Source organism: Mya arenaria, chromosome 4 (genome assembly GCF_026914265.1).
Source record: "Mya arenaria isolate MELC-2E11 chromosome 4, ASM2691426v1".
Lineage (NCBI taxonomy): Eukaryota > Metazoa > Mollusca > Bivalvia > Myida > Myidae > Mya > Mya arenaria.
The window spans coordinates 73,991,166-74,012,294 of NC_069125.1; the positions used below are offsets into that span (position 1 = coordinate 73,991,166).

The 21,129-nt window shown below is 38.5% G+C and overlaps 1 protein-coding gene across 7 annotated transcripts in view; it reads right to left on the bottom strand.

Annotated features, from left to right (window-relative positions):
* LOC128231531 (ataxin-2-like protein) overlaps window positions 1–21,129 on the bottom strand; it is a 34,478-nt gene that overhangs the window by 1,713 nt on the left and 11,636 nt on the right. For 4 of the 7 annotated variants that reach the window (XM_052944508.1, XM_052944512.1, XM_052944513.1 and 1 more), the window contains 12 exons: window positions 20,818–20,954; window positions 19,903–20,043; window positions 17,598–17,647; window positions 17,027–17,406; window positions 16,261–16,315; window positions 12,458–12,650; window positions 12,083–12,210; window positions 11,194–11,329; window positions 10,790–11,019; window positions 8,238–8,453; window positions 5,100–5,256; window positions 4,558–4,674 (listed from right to left, as the gene is read on the bottom strand). In XM_052944508.1, the coding sequence (XP_052800468.1) occupies window positions 4,558–4,674; window positions 5,100–5,256; window positions 8,238–8,453; window positions 10,790–11,019; window positions 11,194–11,329; window positions 12,083–12,210; window positions 12,458–12,650; window positions 16,261–16,315; window positions 17,027–17,406; window positions 17,598–17,647; window positions 19,903–20,043; window positions 20,818–20,954 (1,940 nt within the window). Of the gene's footprint in view, window positions 1–2,508; window positions 2,595–4,557; window positions 4,675–5,099; window positions 5,257–8,237; window positions 8,454–10,789; window positions 11,020–11,193; window positions 11,330–12,082; window positions 12,211–12,457; window positions 12,651–16,260; window positions 16,316–17,026; window positions 17,407–17,597; window positions 17,648–19,902; window positions 20,044–20,817; window positions 20,955–21,129 lie in introns of all 7 variants that reach the window. The other 3 variants (XM_052944511.1, XM_052944510.1, XM_052944509.1) reach the window with 3 other exon arrangements.

The following is a 21,129-nucleotide window of genomic DNA, read 5'->3' on the forward strand; positions in this document are numbered from 1 at the left end:
TTTTAATTGTAAATATAAAAATCTTTTTCGTTTTTTTTTCCACAGATATTTCATGCAAAATGCATCAGTCAATGTACAATAAATGATATTGGAAAAATAAATAAATCATAACTCCTCAATTACCGACAAAAACCATGTGTACGGAAGTCCCAGCATATCTTAGCAAAATACTATTACTCAACTTGTTTCTGTCAAACAGCAATAAAACGTACTGGAACACATTTTGAGTAGAAAAACAGGCAGTGTATCATTGTAGATACTTCCTTACCGTAATATTTTTGAGGCCTAGAGGACCACGCTTATTTACTCTTACTTAAACAAGTTTGCTTTTTAAATATTGACATTTATCATAAACTTTCTATGGTTTATTGAGTTTTATCAGTAAACTAAAAAAATAAAAATACATTTCACTGTTTCAAGCAGTGAAAGAACATTTTGATGTTTTTCACTGTTCAAATTTAAGCCCGCTCTCAATCAAACAACAGTGTTTACAGGGCACAGTTCACAGTGTTTCCAAAATGACATTACGATCAAATACAGTTTACTGTTACTTTTAGTTTCAGTATAAGACCGCAATATATTTCATCTCGTGAAAACCAAAGTAAATATTTCAGGCATGGCTACCCAGTCCTGAAATATAGCTTTTTGGAGCTCACTCAATGAAATATATTATGATCTAACAGAGAAATAAACAATTATCCTGCACACTTGTCATTTTGTTGTATTTTTATCAGTCAAATAAGGGGCATAACTCATCGCTAATTAAAGCCAGAGTAATGGGTCTTGAAACACACAAAAGCATCTTGCAATTATTTGTATTTGAACAGTCTGTAAGTTTTGAAAAGGTTATTTAATTTTTTGCAAACAACACTATGACAATACCTAGACTTTTTTCCAGAAAAACAGAAGAGCTTAAAACGATGTCAGGCCACCTTGCAATACTGAAGACTGATGCTAAATGAAGTTTGGGCATTAATTCTTTATACTACTAAAAGGAATCAATATTACACTCACTTTCAGATGGATGGATGGATGGATAGACAAGACAGGTATATGAAAAAATGGATCATTAGAAAGCCAAGGAAAATAATTAACAGGCAGATGAGATATTAAACACTGACAATGACAACTATGGAACGTTGACTGTTCCACAGTGAGCTTAAAAATGAAGAGCAACAACCCCTCTAGTTTGTGTACACTACAAATGTTACCCCAATAAAATACACCATTAAGGTAGTAGACCCCTCTACGCTGTGTAAACTACAAATGTTACCCCAATGGAATACACCGTTAAGGTAGTAGACCCCTCTACGCTGTGTAAACTACAAATGTTACCCCAATGGAATACACTGTTAAGGTAGTAGACCCCTCTAGCTTGTGTACACTACAAATGTTACCCACTAGGCTGTGTACACTAGAAATGTTACCCACTAGGCTGTGTACACTAGAAATGTTACCCACTAGGCTGTGTACACTAGAAATGTTACCCACTAGGCTGTGTACACTAGAAATGTTACCCACTAGGCTGTGTACACTAGAAATGTTACCCACTAGGCTGTGCACACTAGAAATGTTACCCACTAGGCTGTGTACACTACAAATGTTACCCACTAGGCTGTGTACACCACAAATGTTACCCACTAGGCTGTGTACACTAGAAGTGTTACCCACTAGGCTGTGTACACTAGAAGTGTTACCCACTAGGCTGTGTACACTAGAAATATACCCACTAGGCTGTGTACACCACAAATGTTACCCACTAGGCTGTGTACACTAGAAATGTTACCCACTAGGCTGTGTACACTAGAAATGTTACCCACTAGGCTGTGTACACTAGAAATGTTACCTACTAGGCTGTGTACACCACAAATGTTACCCACTAGGCTGTGTACACTAGAAATGTTGCCCAAATGAAATACACCGTTAAGGTAGTAGACCCCTCTAGGCTGTGTAAACTACAAATGTTACCCCAATGGTTATACACTGAAAAGGTAGTAGATGTCCTAGCCATCATGTGAATATGCTTTGGTTAACTGACTGACAAGCACATTTCATGAAATCTACATCTGGCAGTTTCAAAGATAAAGCTTTGTCTCTGAATTTCAAATATCCTTATTTGGTACAAGTGATTCTCTTCCGTATTTAGGGACACCCGGGGTACATGTACACACACTGGAACAATCTGCGTTCCCTCCCCCACAGTGAACTTCAGTCAATATATTCAATATGAAGTGCTCCAACATTCAATATGGTGATCCAACAATACTGCAGTATGCTCTACTCAGTTACCTGCCAGCCTTTTCTTCCATGCTACATGGATGATCAAATAAAATATAATGCAAACTAAAAGATTTAAAGCTGCTTTGTATACAATATAACACAAATATGTTAGTTTAACATAGCCACTGAAAGCCAAAGAAAATAGTAACATCTCCATAGCAGTAAACTATTGGAGGCTGGCATGTGACAGTGTAGAGATTGGTTGTTGTTTATGGACCCGCTACTTACATGATGAGAGCGTATGTTAAGAGTTGGGGGCGTGATTTACTGGGAGGGCTGATAGCTCGCCATGTGCTGACCTCCGGATTGCTGGACTGCCAAAAGAAATAAACAAACTCATGCATGCCGCTCTTGTTAATCATGGGAAAACAAACAAATATCTTCAGTAGGCAGGCAAACGTGTAACACAATGCACAGTCTTCATGGAAGCAAACTTAAAACAGCATTTTGACTTTAACTGCCACATACCGTAAAAGCAAAAAAGCAGCCTTATTATACAGTTGCTTGTAATATGTCAGCTTTCCTGCATACTGTGGTATATTTTAATATTTCTTAACTATCAAATAGAAGCAATGAACAGCATAAGTTAGAACATATTTTGGTAGCAGTATGTTTAGGTAGTGACAGCAGTGATATCATTGGAAGGGTATATGACAAGCTTGGAGTGTGCAATGGAAAGTAGTTTGGTAAAGTTTATCTCCATCAACATAATTACCTTCATCTTGATTGACGTAATTACAATCCATAATGAACATGTTAGCTGCCATGAAATTAATGATAGCGCTACTGAATCTACTGCTCCTGCTTCTCTTGCTGAGAATGATGAGGATATTTCATTACATCCACCCTTTGTCCAACTTTTTTTTAATTTGGATGTTTTTTTTCGGTAATCACAACCAACACTCACAGCTACCAAAATATGGTGTTACACAGCTGTCATGAATCATAACTGTCTAAAATATTACATGAATATTTTTGATTACTTATTTATGTAGTAACTGACCCCATAAATACTGTTATTTCAAATAAATCAAGTCAGAATAAAAAAATAAGACAATACTAAAAGGTTAATGCAGGTAGAATTATCTCAAAGCTGTGGATAGAGTTTACATGCAGGCTGTTAAATAGGGGGATTAGATTTGATTGTAAGGAGATAACTGATCAGGTGAAACATGACAGACAGGATCATGCCCCAAGCGGTATCCGTGGTAACAGTTATGTTTTCGATGATAATGGACATACTTTTGTTACTGGACAGATTTAAATTCATATTGTCTACTAAATAACATTAACAACTAGATGTTGGTTTTTCGATACCAAAACATGTCTCCCCTAACATTATCCCGTTGTTTGCAGAACTATTGTATAATAAAATAACCATGTGGCTTAAGTCCTCATATGCATGCTGAGATTGGAACTGCATATCCTATTCAAGCACAAATTTAAATATGATTTCACCAGCGCAAAACACACAATTCACACCTCTTTATAATAATTTTGATAAACTCAAGGCACATAACTCTGCCATATTTGAGCTTCACCACACAAAGAACCCCAGATGTTCATCTTCAAAAGGCCCATATCTCCTAACAGACAGACAACCATGCCATAAACAATATGTCTCCCTTCAGTTGAAAGAAATTTGTTATAACATCCTAACAACAGAATGTATCAAATACTTGCAAAAGGATTTTGAAATATTTGGTGTTTTATATCAAATGCATGTACAAAAGAAACACTCAGTGACCAACAAAAACCATTCGCTTCATTAAACAATATGAAAACAAACATAAGCTACTCATTAATGCAATTTTGTAATACATAGAGAGAATATGTTGGGCGTCTGGCACTTTACCACTGTAATGTTATTTTTGTGTGTGAGATTTAGTACCATTTACCAGTACAGGCCATTCCTACCAGCAGAAGAGATTTAATTTCCCACCAAATATCCTAGATTCATTTCGTTCCTTACTGCCAATTTATCTATATAATATGATCCTTCGGTATGACAATAATCTACAAATGGGATAAATGCATTTTGGAAATCATATCTTTTGTCTGACATGATCTTATTTTCCAAATCCAGAACACACAGGAAGTTTTGCAAGATAAATCACTGCCCTGTGTAGTAAGCCCATTGGCATATGATCTAAGGGAAATGTTTTCCTAATGCTATGCTGAAGCAATACATGGATGTGGAAGCAGTTGAAAAACATGAGGAACGTGTTGCCTTCATGCTCCCAGCGGCCAAAGTGTGGCCACAAGGTGCTCACTCACCACTGGACATAAAATGCTGCATCTGGTGTTGGGCGAGGGGGCCCTGTGCCCCAGGGTTTTGAGGAATCCCCTGAACACCAGACTGGGACATCAGATGGGGCTGCATGTTCCCACCACCTGCAGTAAACAGTTGGACTAATATAAATACAATTTTTCAATTACAGTTGAACACCGCTATTCTGAAACCAACGGTGTTCCAAAAATTTATTTCGAAATAATTTTCGGATAAACGGTGTTCGGAATAGCGGTGTTCAACTGTATATTAATCATACAAGATATAATGATGTAAATGGAAGGTAACATTTATTATGGAACTGATTGCATGTGAGGTTTTATAATTACAGCACTTAATCCTTTTTTCTTGTATGATATACGTGTTGTCACCAGTTATACAAAAAGATCACCATTTCTACTCTCATTGTTTTCTTTGTGACTGAATATACTGTTATGTATTGTTTCACCAAATTTCATTGCAGAGGGTAAGAGTTAATAGAATATACTCTAGTGTAAGATCTGATTTACACAATGAGTTTCATGCTTACGTTGGTAGTTACCTGACATGTGGTGTCCCTGGAACTGTGTGAGGTGTGGATGATGGTGGTTCATCTGACCTGATGGCGGGTGGTGCTGGTTAGATGGCATCATCACAAATTGGGGCTGGCCTTGCATATGGGGGTTCGAGTGGTGGTGCTGGTGACCCTGTACAATAGTCAACACTCTTAGCAAGATATAATACACATATTTACTAGACATAAATATTACAATAAAAAAGAACTGCTGTAAGACTGCACATCACTCTGTCCTTAAGATCAATGCAATAATGATGTAATATTTCCTGTCATATCAATTACCGTAACAGTAAAAGAGTAAAAACAAAAAAGTCAATCTAGTGCCATAATTTGTACATAGGGTCAATATCATCTTATGTACCAGTAACCTAAATGTGTTATGGCCGTGAACAACTGTGTGAAGTATGAAGTCCATTGAATGTATGGTATTTGAGAAATGAGATAAAACCGCAAGTTGCCCTAACACTTTTTAAGTTGATCAATGGCCTTTTGAACTTAGGACAACTTGGAGTTATGCTATCAAATTTCATGATGGTTGTTAGAACTATTAAAGTGTGAAATATAAAGTCAATTGAATGAAGATACTCATAGAAGTTTTAGTGAGAATCCCAACTTAACCTAAAACTTAAACCGAAGACAATGTGAACTAAAACTTAAATCAAAGTTCCCAAGTCAATCAGGGGTCATAATTGTTTGATGCCCATAAAGAATTGTATGAAGAATCGAGTCAATTGAATGAAGTGAATAGAAGTCATTAGTGAAAATCAAAACTTGCCCTAAAACCTGAACAAGACACAATGTGCTTGAGCTCCTAAAGTCAATCAGGTGCCACGATAAAACCTTATCAAGTGATGGTCCTGAATAGCTGTGAGAAGTATGGAAGGAATTGAATGAAGAATTTTGGAGTAAAAATGCCCTTAAACTTTAACTGTATGGCAACACTAACGCCTGTGCGAGAAGTATAGCCCTCCTTAATTTTCAAATGTTCAATAATAATTTGAGCTTTCACAGAAGTGATAACTACAAATGCATGCCACCTAAACACAAGATTATCGGGAAACAAGAGGCCCAAAAGGGCCTATGCTCTACTGGCATGGCTTTTGTGGTCATATCAATCCAGAGCATGTATGTATGGGTAAAAGGCAACAGACATATAGTTTATGTTTTGTGTTTGGGTTACCTGAAAACGTAGCACGTTCAACATCTGAGCCCAGAAAGTATTGTAAGCAGATTAGTTGCATGAACAATTTTAATATGTGCCAAGTAAAAGTCATCTGACAAAAAAAAAATGCTTTCAAAACTGTACTCATAGTAAAAATTTCTGCAGTTTTAAAAGTTAAACAAGAGCTGTCACAGTATGTGACGAATGCCCCCTGAATGTGACATTGACCTACGAACAAGGTCAGTACATGAAAAGTTGATCTTGCCTTTACCTGTCAAATACATATGGCAAGTTATTTTAAATTGCCTCTGAACATAAAAAAATACCACCCATACTTGACAACCTACACTGTTATGTCCTTATATTCAGAATTCCCTTGTGAATAAACACTTAGTGTATCTTTCATCTTAGAGGTAGGGACATGGGTCTTGCACACGACACGTCGTCTTGGTATGTGGAACACATGTGGCAAGTGATTTTAAAATCTGTCCATAAAAGGGAAAGTTACAGCCCTGACACGACAACCTATACTCTATGTCCTTATATGCAGCACTCCATTGTGAATAAACACTTAGTGTGACCTTGACCTTTGAGGTAGGGACACGGGCCTTGCACGCCACACGTCGTCTTGGTATGTGGAACACATGTGGCAAGTTATTTTAAAATCTGTCCATACAAGAGAAAATTACAGCCCGGACACGACAACCTATACTCTATGTCCTTATATGCAGCACTCCATTGTGAATAAACACTAAGTGTGACCTTGACCTTAGAGGTAGAGACACGGGTCATTCACGCGACACGTTGTCTTGGTATGTGGAACACATGTGGCAAGTTATTTTAAAATCTGTCCATACATGGGAAAGTTACAGCCTGGACACGACAACCTATACTCTATGTCCCTATATGCAGCATTGTGAATAAACACTAAGTGTGACCTTGACCTTTGAGGTAGGGGCACAGGTCTTGCACGCGACACGTCGTCTTGGTATGTGGAGCACATGTGGCAAGTTATTTTAAAATCTGTCCATACAAGGGAAAGTTACAGCCCGGACACGAGTTACTGAGTCGGACATACGGACGGACGGATGGTGCAATTTTAGTATGCCCACCTTCGGGGGCATAAAAATGGCCTTTGGGGTTTCAACAAGAACAAGGCAGAGTAATTCACAAAATCAACTGCAGAAGCAAAAAGCAAATTGTCTCTCAAAATCCAAGACTTGCAAATTGTCTCCCTTAACTCTAGACTTGAATTTACATGTACATGTAAACTTGGCTAAAAATAGAATTCGCTCATGCAGACCTGGCTAAAAATAGAAAGCATTTCTTTAAAACTTTCATGGCCAATAATCTAGGCACTCATGGGCGGATCTGGCTGGTTTTCGAAAGGAACCGAGCTCTAATGGATATCTAGATACTGTACAAGTTTCATCGAGATACAATCAAAACTAAAGACTGTATCGTGTTCACAAGCAATTGTTTACAGACGCACGGCTGCACATACTACGTACACATTACCATCACATAAGCTCTTCTGGTCTTTGGTCAGTAGAGCTAAAAATCACAATTATGTTAGATTTTTATGGTTATACAAAGGTAACAAGATAAATTAAAAAAAATATATAGCCAAAGTGTTCAACTAATGTTTAAGGGCACTTACACAAAAAAGCACAGGCCTGGGTCAATGAAAGCAACATGAACCATGGGTAAAGAAAATTACAGAAATTAAAGAAAAATTAAAGAAAGGCACTGCTAGCCATAATGGTGATAAATTGTACCAGCATCATGATACCTCAAACTGTGGCTGTATTTCACTACAAATATGTTTGCCAACAGATCAAACAACCAACTGACAGTATGGTAACTCAATATACCCCTTTACATAACTATAACAGCTTATCAAACCAATGTGTAGTTCTTTATAATTAATGTTAGTGAAGGCAGTTTACCTGCACACTGTACGTGGTAGAGGTTGGCACACCAGGCTGCTGCTGCTGGGGAGCGGAGAAGTTTTGGCCGCCCCCAGCACCATGGCCCTGCATCTGCATCTGGTGCCCCCCGTGGGAGGTGAATGGGTAAGGCATGTTCTGCATGTTCTGGGGAGATGTCTGGTTGTGGGGGCTTGGCTGCAGGGGAGGATGATTCTGCAGATTCCCAGGGTAGCCCTGAAAAAGACATGGCAATCCAGTTGCACACAAGTAATAATAAACTTTAAAATTGGAAACGGCATACAACATATGGTTACCAGTCAATCAGATTGATTTTGCACTGTTTTCAAAACGATAAAAGACATAAAATACTGCTTATACAAGAATCAATGGTATAACTTATTCCAACAACTAGAGATTGCTTTTTTGAAAAAGCGCTTGTCTCCCCTATTGTGTGGTCGTAGCTGAGAAAAAATAAATGATGGACATGAAATTTGTAACTTTGGACTGGAGACAAACCAACAGTGAAGTTTGGTTTATTCGATTATATTAAATAGTGAAGAGAAGAAAGTGTTGTTGATTAATCATGGAAAATGTAAACGAAGTTTGCATTGTATGAAGTTCCTGGGCGCAAGCGTTATTCAATTATTGATCGGAAACCATTTTTCAGCTCACAGTCATCGTGACCATGACCTTTTACCTACTGATCACAACATCAATAGGGATCATCTACATAACCAACTTGCATACCAAGTATTAAGTTCTTGGGTGCAAGTGTTCTTTAGTTACTGAGCGGTAACCATTTCTTCAACTCAAGGTCATGGCAACCTTGACCTTTGACCTACTGATCTCAAAATCAATAGGGGTCATCTACTAGTCATGACCGACTAGCGTACCAAGAATGAAGTTCCTGGGTACAAGCGTTCTTAAGTTATTGAGCAGAAACCATTTTTAAGCTTAAGGTCACTGCCAACGTATCATTTTTTACCTGAAGGTAACCTTGACCTTTGACCTTTTGATCTGAAAATCAATAGGGGTCATCTTCTAGTCATGAACAACTAGCTTACCAAGTATGAAGTTCCTGAAACCAAAGGATCTTTAGTTATTGAGCGGAAACTTTTTCTTCACTTCAAGGTCATGGCAACCTTGACCTTTGACCTAGTGATCTCAAAATCAATATGGGTCATCTTCTAGTCATGACCAACTAGCATACCAAGTATGAAATTCCTGGTTGCAAGCGTTCTCTAGTTATTGAGCGGAAACAGTTTCTTCACCTCAAGGTCACGGTGACCTTGACCATTGACCTACTGATCTCAAAATCAATAGGAGTCATCTACTAGTCATGAACAACTATGAAGTTCCTGGGTACAAGCTTTCTTTAGTTATTGAGCAGAAACCATTTTTAAGCTTAAGGTCACTGCCAACATAACATTTTTTACCTGAAGGTAACCTTGACCTTTGACCTTTTGATCTGAAAATCAATAGGAGTCATCTAATAGTCATGAACAACTAGCATACCAAGTATGAAGTTCCTGGACCCAAAGGATCTTTACTTATTGAGTGGAAACCGTTTCTTCACCTCAAGGTCACGTTGACCCTGATCTTTGACCTAGTGACCCCAAATTCAATAGGGGTCATCTACTAGTCATGACCAACTAGCATACCAAGTATGAAGTTCCTGGGTCTAAGAGTTCTATAGTTATTGGGCGGAAACGAAGTGTGACGTACTGACTGACTGACTGACAGACTGATGGACTGACTGACGGACAGGGCAAAAACAATATGTCTCCCCATGAATGGGGGAGACATAAAGATATTACACGCAAATGATTTTTACATGGAAGGTCACCACGACCTTGACTATTGACCTTGTTACCCCCAAAACAATTGGGATCATCTAGACATCATGACCAACCTCACTTCAAAGTTTGGTGAACCTAGATCAAAGCATTCTCCTGATATTGCACGGAAATATTTTTTTACATTAGAGGTCACAGCGACGTTGACCTTTGACCTTGTGACCCCCCAAAATATAGGAGTTTTCTAAACCTCATGATCAACCTCCCTACCAAGTTTGGTGAACCTAGGTCAAACCATTCTCAAGATATTGAGCGGAAATGTTTTTTACATTGGGGGTCGCCGCGACCTTGACCTTTGACCTAGTGACCCCAAAAACAATAGGGATCTTCTACACCTCATGACCAACCTCCCTACCAAGTTTGGTGAACCTAGGTCAAACCGTTCTCAAGATTTTGAGCAGAAATGTTTTTATATTGGGGGTCGCCGCGACCTTGACCTTTGACCCCAAAAACAATAGGGATCCTCTACACCTCACGACCAACCTCCCTACCAAGTTTGGTGATCCTAGGTCATGCGGTTTTCCAGTTATCGATCGGAAACGAAGTGTGACGTACGGACGGACTGACGGACTACCGGACAGGGCAAAAACAATATGTCTCCCCCAGAGAGGGGGAGACATAACTATCAAAGTTAATTATTTTTGCTGGTAACTAGGTAACTTGTCAAGATCCTCAAGTCTTAAAAATATGTTATCATATGTATGATGTAGTTACCTGTGGTGGCTGTGGGGTGCCAGATGAGGGTGGATGTTGTCCGGGGTTGACGGCACCAGGCTGACTGGGGTTGGTGTGTACGGGGCTGGGGGCTGGATGCTGGTGGTGGGGCCCACCCCCAGAGGGCAGGCTGGGGTTCATCTGCTGGCCTTGCTGGGAGTTGGGGATGACGTGGGGCAGGTGCTGTGGATGTGGTGCCATGTGGGCTGGCATCGGACCAGGCTGGCTCACTGCTCACATGGAGTTTACGTCACATTAACTAACATACGACAGCATAGCTGTACACAAGTGATTGAATACAAATGATTGCAGCGGAAAAAAGGGTTTATATTTTCCTTCATGTATTTTATATTTTCCTTCATGTATTTTAAGTTTTTGCTCGATAAGTAGCTGCATGTACATACCATACATGTTGAAAGACTGCATTGTTTGGGGACCCTGGTCCACAGACCCATGCATGGAGTTGGGCACCATCCCTTGTACAGACGTTGGTGTCATGAATCTCTGGCCTGATGGTTGGGCAGCTGGCATTGGCATGACCTGACATAAATAGTTTCATAGTGTACATGTGGACAAAGCAGTATATTAACTGAGAAAAATGGTAATATTCATTTATATACTAGAGAGTATATTGATTTTAAACCTAAATAACATTTCAGAACAAATGACAATTCAACTATGAGCCAAACACTGATTTTTTTACCATTTAATTGCTATGTCTCAATCTTCAATGATATTGTCAAACTGGATACATTCACTTACCATATGCACCATTGAGTGAAGCGAAGTTCAAACATAGCAATATTGAAGAACAAGAATACTTAAAATATATCTTTGAGTGAGCCCTAAAATTCAGTTCTTATGACTTTTTAAATCATAATATTCTATACTACATGAGATAGATTGATATAGATCATTAAATACCATTAAGAAGCACTCTGCACAAAAAGTAAACACAAAAAGTATTTTTTCAAATAATAAGTGCACAGCACCAAATCATGCATGTTTTTATGGAATGCCTTCTGCCATAACATAACTGCACAGATTTACCTTTTCCTTGCGGCTCTAAATACAATATGGAAAGAGATGCACATGTGTTTAGTGTTTTATTTTTATAACCATTTGATAATTTTGTTTATCTTTCTATCACCAAAATATGGCCAATGAGCAGTCCTGTAGTCAGATAGGTGCACATAACCAGTCACACATCTGAACATTTTTCTGTATCAAATCCCTTAGAATATGTGTGAAATTATAATTATGAAGCCATCTGTGGTGTATCATGTATTTTACCTGTCCCAGGAAGCCTGTGGGCTGTGGGGGGAGCATGTACATGTATGGCTGGGAGTTGGCCAAGAGGGGCTGACCCGTCGCTGCTTGCACTGCCGACTGTGTGTAATCAGGCTTCACTGACACTACGGCTGGAGATTAAACAAAAACACAATCACACTCTAGTTCAATCAAGTCTTAATAAAGTAAGCCTTTCCGTGATTAATTTGCAGTTTTTTAGAACAATAAAGGAATCTCCTTAAAGCAGTGCCTAGCCAAAGGTGCATTCTAATAATGATATTATTGAACAAGAACTGCTTATAGATTTTCCTCCTTTTAGCTTTCTATATTTGCAACAAATACTACACACAGTATTAGTAGATAGAGACTCAAACACACCTCTTTTTGGTGGATGATTTTTCAAGCCGATCATTGCCTGTTGCTGCTGCGGTTGTTGAGAGTTCATGACGATGTTAGCAGGGTTCATGAACAGTTGAGGCTGGTACATCCCAGGGTTCATCACATTAGGGCCCACATGAACAATCGGGCTTTGAGTTTGGGGCCGTGGTGGTGTAGGGATCTGCTGACTGGACTGTGGACACATGGTAATTAATGAGAGCTTATGCATTAGAAAGAGTTTCACAAGAGACAAGTTGATGCATAGAGGACATAGGTAAGTCTTAGTTACATTTAAACTAGAATTTGTCATCTGCTTGTAGGACTCTGGGTTTTTTTCTGATGGAAAAAGCTGGAACTATTATCAACAAGCAAATTCTCATATTTTTTTCACACCCTACTGCCAATGCACTCCGGCATCAGCTTCAGGTGACTATGGAGCACAATTTGCCCTTGTTAAAAAATGACATTGAGCAAGCATATGTTACAAACATAGATGTCAGAAAATGAGCGATTCATTGGCATGATGTAGTGTGTATATAATTACTGGTTAACACAACCTGAATATCATTTGACAGAATCAACAGAGTGCAGCGAAAAATCATAATATTCTTTAAACAAGAGGCCCTTGGGCCTATGCTCTACTAGCATGGCTCTTGTGGTCATTTTTAATCCAGAGCATGTATGTATGGGTAAAAGGCAACAGACATATAGTTCACCTTTTGTGTTTGGGTTACCTGAAAACGTTGAACATCTGAGGAAAGAAAGTATTGTAAGCAGATTAGTTGCATGAACTATTTTAATATGTGCCAAGTAAAAGTCATCTGACAAAAAAAAAATGCTTTCAAAACTCTACTCATGGTCAAAATTTCTGTAGTTTTAAAAACAAAAAAAGTTGGTCAAAAGATCAAAGTCAAGGGCATCTGAGGACAACATTAATGCTCATTTGCAAAACTGTAGACATGGTCTAAATATCATTGCTGAAGCTTTAAGAATAAAAAAGTAGGTCAAAAGGGGTGGGGCCAGCTTTGGCCCCAGGGGCATATTTTTAGCCTTGTGGTGCCTTATTCAAAATAGCAAGTGTCTGCAAAGCTGGTTCCGACAAAAAGATTTTCAAACATTCCCAATTTAAGTATACCAAACATGTGAGCCCCGGGGGATGGCCAGTAATGACCCCAGGGGCATAATTTGAACAAACATTTACAAGCAATTGTGCTGAGATGGATGCGCGAACACACAAAAAGATTTTCAAACCTTTCCCAATTTAAGTTTACCAAACCTGTGAACCCTGGGCATGGCCAGTAATGACCCCAGGTGCATAATTTGAGCAAACATTCACAACCAATTTTGTTAAGATGAATGCTTGAACTACAGTCTCTAAGAGCTAAAAAATGGCCTTTGGGCTTTCAACAAGAACAAGGCAGAGAAATTCACAAAATCAACTGCAGAACCAAAAAGTAAATTGTCTCCCTTAATCCTAGACTTGACTTTACATGTAAACTTGGCTAAAAATAGAATTCACTCATACAGACCTGGCTAAAACTAGGTTAGCTAAAAACAGCATTTCTTTAAAACATTCAAGGCCCATAATCTAGGCATGCATGAGCAGATATGGCTGGTTTTCGAAAGGAACCGAGCTCTAATTGATATCTAAATACTTTACAAGTTTCATCAAGATACAATCAAAACTTAAGACTGTATCGCGTTATCAAGAATTTTTTTACAGACCCACGGACTCACGAACACACATACAACGTAAACATTACCATCACATAAGCTCTTCTGACCTTTGGCCAGTAGAGCTAAAAATGAACCAAACGATACTGGGTATATGTGTAATTTCAGCGCTATTATATCATGCTTTTTATAGCTTTCTTCCGAATGCATACATGTGCCGTCATTTTGTTTTAAATGTATAATGTTGTTTTGATAAAGAGGTATCATAACAAATTTTTTGTCATTTATTAAAGCTGCACTCTCACAGATTGAACGTTTTGACAACTCTTTTATTTTTTGTCTCGAACGAGCCAGTTTTTGCACAAAAAAAACTTGGAAACCAGTCATATAAGACTGCTGACAAAAAATTAGATAGTTAGTAACGATTTAAGTCATTAAACATTAATTTTCAAACAGAAATATAAAAATCTGCGATCTGATCTTTCGTCAGCAATCTTTTATCATTGGTTTGCAGTCATTTAGATACACTTCATACAAGTTTCATCAATTTCTGTATATTAGTTACATAGTATTATTTATAAGTAACGACTCAAAACAAACAAATTGAAGCAGGGCTTTTTCACCAAAAAATGTGAAGAGGCCTAGCCTTTTCATTTTGGGAAATTTAAACGCGTGAAATTCTGTAAATTGGGAAATTTAAATGCGTTAACATCTCAAAATGGGAAATTTTTGAAGTAAGATCTTCCTTTATAGGAAAATTATCTGGGAATTGTGAAAAAATATCTGGAAATTGGGTAAATATGCCATTTTTCCCAATTGTGAAGTAGCCTAATTTCGGCCCCAAGCAAAGAAGGTGAAAAAGCCCTGTGAAGCTTTCATAATTAACAAATGGGCAGCAACTCTGGTGTAACTGTACTGATATAAGCGAAACCTACACGCAAAAACAAATTTAAGCCATTTCAATTAATTCAAGGGGAATAACTCTAACCCAATCCATGGAACCTGCCATGACACAACTGCGCCAATTCATACTATGTTTTATTAACTTTAGTTCATTACCATAGTTATAGCTCTACGAAAATCAACTGATGTAGATGAAACTTATGTCTAGGTGTACGTTTGCTACAGAGCTGGGAAAAGATTGGTAAAAGATTGGATATGAAATCCTCAGTCAGAAAAAAGAGCATAATCAAGGTAAATTTGGTCAAATTTTAACAATTTCAAGGCCAATATCTTGGAATAAATAAAGCAAACTGACATTCTATCAATTGCAAATGAGATGTTAACCCATAAACATTGGCACCATGTTTGATAAAGATGGATAAGAAATGTTCAAGTAAGCGAATTTGAATTTGATAAAATTTTGATAATTTAACCTTAAGATGAATCATGCAATATGGGTGTTCATTGGTAGTTGTCAAGGACTCCAGATGGTATGCCTAGATTCATTGTCACCTAGTCTGTAAGGGAGCTGACAAGGTGAATATAGTGTGTTTCATATCAGTGCCATAACTTTGGCTGATGGAACTTCAAAAAAATATTATGAAACAAGAAACGCCGCAATGCAGCGAACCAAGGTTTTCAATAATTGACAGAAGAACTTCAGCCTGTGTCTATTTTCCATTTTTAGTCACAGTGACCTTGACCCTAGGGACTGCAAACAAATTTTTATGAAAGGTCTCTATAAACTCTTCCTTTATACCAAGTTTGGTCAAGATATGTGAACCCTGACTAAAGTTATTCAGTTTCAACTGTTTTTCTATTTTAGTAACAGTGACCTTGACCCTAGGGGCCCCAAACGCAATCCCATGAAAGGTATCCATAAACTCTTCCTTTATACCAAGTTGGGTCAAGATATGTCAACCCTAACTAAAGTTATTCAGTTTCAACCATTTTTCTATTTTTAGTAACAGTGACCTTGACCTTGACTCTAGGGACCCCTGGCCGCCTGCCGGAACATTCGTCATTCTAATAACCAGGTTACACTATGTGAAAACCTGGTAAAAACATGCAAGTTTGGAGAGTATGTGATGCCACAGACAAACAAAATGATCCCTATCTATACGTCTGTCATGCTAAGCATACTAACTATTAAGTGTAATTGTATGAATAATTTTAAACTAACTTACTGCTAGGGAAAACTTCGGGACAAATTCCTTGGCGTTTGCATTTAACATAGACTTTCTGGAAGAAAAAAACAAGATAGATGTATATAAACAAGAGAAATTTGATAATAAAAATATTATGGCTCCCGATTGCTCCTTTGTCAGAAACATTTGTTTGATGCACTTAATCAGGTGTTTCAAGAAATAGCATTGACAATAACCATGACCTTGTTTTTAAACAATGAAAATAATATGATCATGTTCCCTCTACCAGGGATCGATCATGGTTTTAAGTCAAGCTGGTCTAATGCTATTGAGCTGACAAAAACATCATATTTAGCATAACCCTCTGTACTAGATTCAATTATAAAAAGGTTTGCTCTAAACTGTGAAGTATTTGCTACATTTATGTAGTGAAGTATCTCTGTCTTGAGAAAATAATTTGTCAAAACACCAGAGCAATTTGAACTAAAACGGCATCAAATTTTATTCAAATTACTTTATTGTTAAATTACCTCCCTTTCATTTGAAAATAGAAGAATAATAAACCCTAAAAAAAAGAATAATCGGTGAATGTCAGTAATTTTTTGAATTGAACTTTCTCATTAGACTGATTTATTGCTATTGATTCAATTCAATTCTTCTGAACACCTTTCCGTATAAACATTTGCGAAACTTATGCATTTACTTTTGAATATATATTGCTCGAAATGTTAATCTCTAAAAATCTCTAAACATCAATATGTTTGTGTCTGCTTACTTTTCCATTACATATTGACTGTTAGCTTACTTTTCTGCCTGAGAGAGGGCAGTGTCCATGGCTTGAGGCTCCTTCACAGTAGACTTGGTCTCACTAACACTAAAACTAGAGCTGTCCCCCTCGGCTCTTTGTTCAGCTGACTGAGATGCTGATGAGGTTGAGACTGATGATGACACTTCCTGTTTACTGGCTGACACGGCAGTTTTACTGCCTGAGTCTGCACTAGACACTCTGTTAGAGCCTCTATTGTTAGAACTGTCTGCTTCACTAACTACTGTTACACTGGTGGTTGTACAGGGGCTGGCGGTGCTGACAACACTGGTATCTTTTGTTTCTGACACTGACTCCTTTATCACATTGGAGTCCTTATCTTTCTCACGTTCCCTCATTGAATCTTTTGTATCATCCAGCTTAAACATAGCAGAGATCCTAATTTCATCATGTTTTATGTATTGTTGATCAGTCACCATTAACTATGCCAGACAAAAACTTTTAAGTAACTGTTTAATTATTTCAAAATGTAAGCTTATTTGTTTTAAAATTATTTTAAATTAAATAAACAAACAAACAACATTTTCGCTTGTGTAAAAACTGTACACACCTTGAAATCGGAGCTGAACCGTTTCAACTCTTCAATCTGTTTGTCCCTCTCTAAAACACAAGTATGTTTTAAATAGCACATGATGAATCAATACAAGGAAGGTTCCAGAGTGCCATTATATTACTTTAATATTTTGATTCATGCTTAACAATTGCATTACCTTATTACAATGCTCATTATTTGATGAAATTGACATTAATGAAACAAAACTTGAAAAAGCCACCCTTTAAGTTAATAATCCTTCAAACATATTTCCACTTGCGTGTTTACAACAAATATTTGATCTCATGGGTGTTAGGTATTCCCTGCATTACTAAAGTGTACATTCAAGGTATTCCCAGTACTACATGAGTGTACATTTAAGGCAGGGCAAGGTATTCCCTGCACTACATGAGTGTACATTCAAGGCAGGGCAAGGTATTCCCAACACTACATGAGTGTACATTCAAGGTATTCCCAGCACTAGATGAGTGTACATTCAAGGCAGGGCAAGGTATTCCCAACACTACATGAGTGTACATTCCAGGTATTCCCAACACTACATGAGTGTACATTCAAGGTATTCACTGCACTACATGAGAGTACATTCAAGGCAGGGCAAGGTATTCCCAACACTACATGAGTGTACATTCAAGGTATTCCCAGCACTAGATGAGAGTACATTCAAGGCAGGGCAAGGTATTCCCAACACTACATGAGTGTACATTCAAGGCAGGGCAAGGTATTCCCAACACTACATGAGTGTACATTCAAGGCAGGGCAAGAAGGTATTCCCAGCACTACATGAGTGTACATTCAAGGTATTCCCAACACTACATGAGTGTACATTCAAGGCAGGGCAAGGTATTCCCAGCACTAGATGAGTGAACATTCAAGGCAGGGCAAGGTATTCCCAGCACAACATGAGTGTACATTCAAGGCAGGGCAAGGTATCCCCAGCTCTACGTGAGTGTACATTCAAGGCAGGGCAAGGTATTCCCAACACTACATGAGTGTACATTCAAGGTATTCCCAACACTACATGAGTGTACATTCAAGGCAGGGCAAGGTATTCCCAACACTACATGAGTGTACATTCAAGGTATTCCCAGCACTAGATGAGTGTACATTCAAGGCAGGGCAAGGTATTCCCAACACTACATGAGTGTACATTCAAGGCAGGGCAAGGTATTCCCAGCACTAGATGAGTGTACATTCAAGGTATTCCCAACACTACATGAGTGTACATTCAAGGCAGGGCAAGTGTAACAGACTGCACAAATTGCTATGTGCTCCTGTCGGGGTTCGAACCCACGACCTCTCGTTCTGCAGGCGGACACTCTACCGCGTCGCTATGAAAGCTAGCTCTATAGCCAGACAGTATAAGTGCCGCTATATGCATCGTATACCCGGTTACACATTCCCCCTCCATTTTGAAATTCGTCCTCGAATTTCGGAGTCAAAGGTCAATTCGCAATGACCTTGAGGCATATCGTATAACACGGGTCCCTTGTTGGGCGCCAAATGTAACAGACTGCACAAATTGCTATGTGCTCCTGTCGGGGTTCGAACCCACGACCTCTCGTTCTGCAGGCGGACACTCTACCGCGTCGCTATGAAAGCTAGCTCTATAGCCAGACAGTATAAGTGCCGCTATATGCATCGTATACCCGGTTACACAAGGTATTCCCAGCACTAGATGAGTGTACATTCAAGGTATTCCCAACACTACATGAGTGTACATTCAAGGCAGGGCAAGGTATTCCCAGCACTAGATGAGTGTACATTCAAGGCAGGGCAAGGTATTCCCAGAACTACATGAGTGTACATTCAAGGTATTCCCAACACTACATGAGTGTACATTCAAGGCAGGGCAAGGTATTCCCAGCACTAGATGAGTCTACATTCAAGGCAGGGCAAGGTATTCCCAACACTACATGAGTGTACATTCAAGGCAGGGCAAGGTATTCCCAGCACTAGATGAGTGTACATTCAAGGTATTCCCAACATTACATGAGTGTACATTCAAGGCAGGGCAAGGTATTCCCAGCACTAGATGAGTGTACATTCAAGGCAGGGCAAGGTATTCCCAGCACTACATGAGTGTACATTCAAGGCAGGGCAAGGTATTCCCAACACTACATGAGTGTACATTCAAGGCAGGGCAAGGTATTCCCAGCACTAGATGAGTGTACATTCAAGGCAGGGCAAAGTATTCCCAGCACTACATGAGTGTACATTCAAGGTATTCCCAACACTACATGAGTGTACATTCAAAGTATTCCCTGCACTACATGAGTTTACGTTCAATCTTTGGTATACTTACTAAATCTGCCACCGGTCTTGGCTTGGGAGGGAGAGGGGTGTTCTTGCTTGTCTGCTGATTGGCTGTGCTCATTAGGCACCTGACTAGTTTTCACTGTGGGACCCGCTGTGGAAGCAGGTACTGGCGGACGACCAGGCACTTCTGTAACAAGACATACACCTAATTACTGCTCATGTTCATTATGATATCACACTTCCCAGTTACCCATTGTAGTACCCATTCTACAGTTGTATATCAGCATAATAACAACAGACTAGAGGTACGGTTTTATCCAGGTTTTCCAAGGGACAGGGTACCACAGCAATAAAGTAACATTTTATCTGGCTAAATAGAATTTGGAACATTATGAATTTGACAGAAAACATTTGGAATTGTGTTTATTAAATTGTAGTTACAGCAGGCCAAAGATGAAAGGTGTGCATGCATTTCTAATCACATTTATAGAAGTTTTAATTAAAAATAAATAATAATAATAATAAAAGTTTGATTAAGTTAAGCATCTCGCTCTATGAATGCAGAAGGGTGCAGATGCCGATCGGCATGAGGACAGAAGGGTGCTAACAATAAAGGACAGGGATGCAGCACCCATCTATAACTCTCCAGCTTAAACCATACTAGAGGAAATTAAATGAGCTTGATCAAGTTTCCTGATATTGATTAAAACAAACCTTTGCAATTTTAGTAAAATTGCAAACATGTAATAATTTATTTGTCACCTTATTCTACTTTGGAAACACAGCTTTTTAGACATAAAATGTTGTGATATGGTAGCCGTGCATACAATTTACAACCCTATAAATTTATGACATCACATCAAAAGTTATCACATTAGTTATATAAATACATAAAAATATAGTGATTCAGGATGTAAATACAACTGATTAATAGACAGAAGTCTTGACTAAGAGCACTCACCACTGGTACCATTAACAGATTCTGTAGAGAGCTGTGGAGTCTGCTGGGAGGGGCGACCTGGGGCCTGCGAGTTGTATCCACCCCTTGATGAATTTGGCCTGCCTCCTGATACCTGACGCTTGTATGGAGGCACATACCTGCAATATAGGATTTATTTATACAATATATACATATTCTGGTACGAAATATATTGGCAAAAATAGCTTTTAATATTAAACAAGAAATGCCGCAATGCGACAAAACCAGGTTTTTAATGATTGACAGAAGAACTTCAGCCTGTGTCTGTTTTTCTATTTTTAGTAACAGTGACCT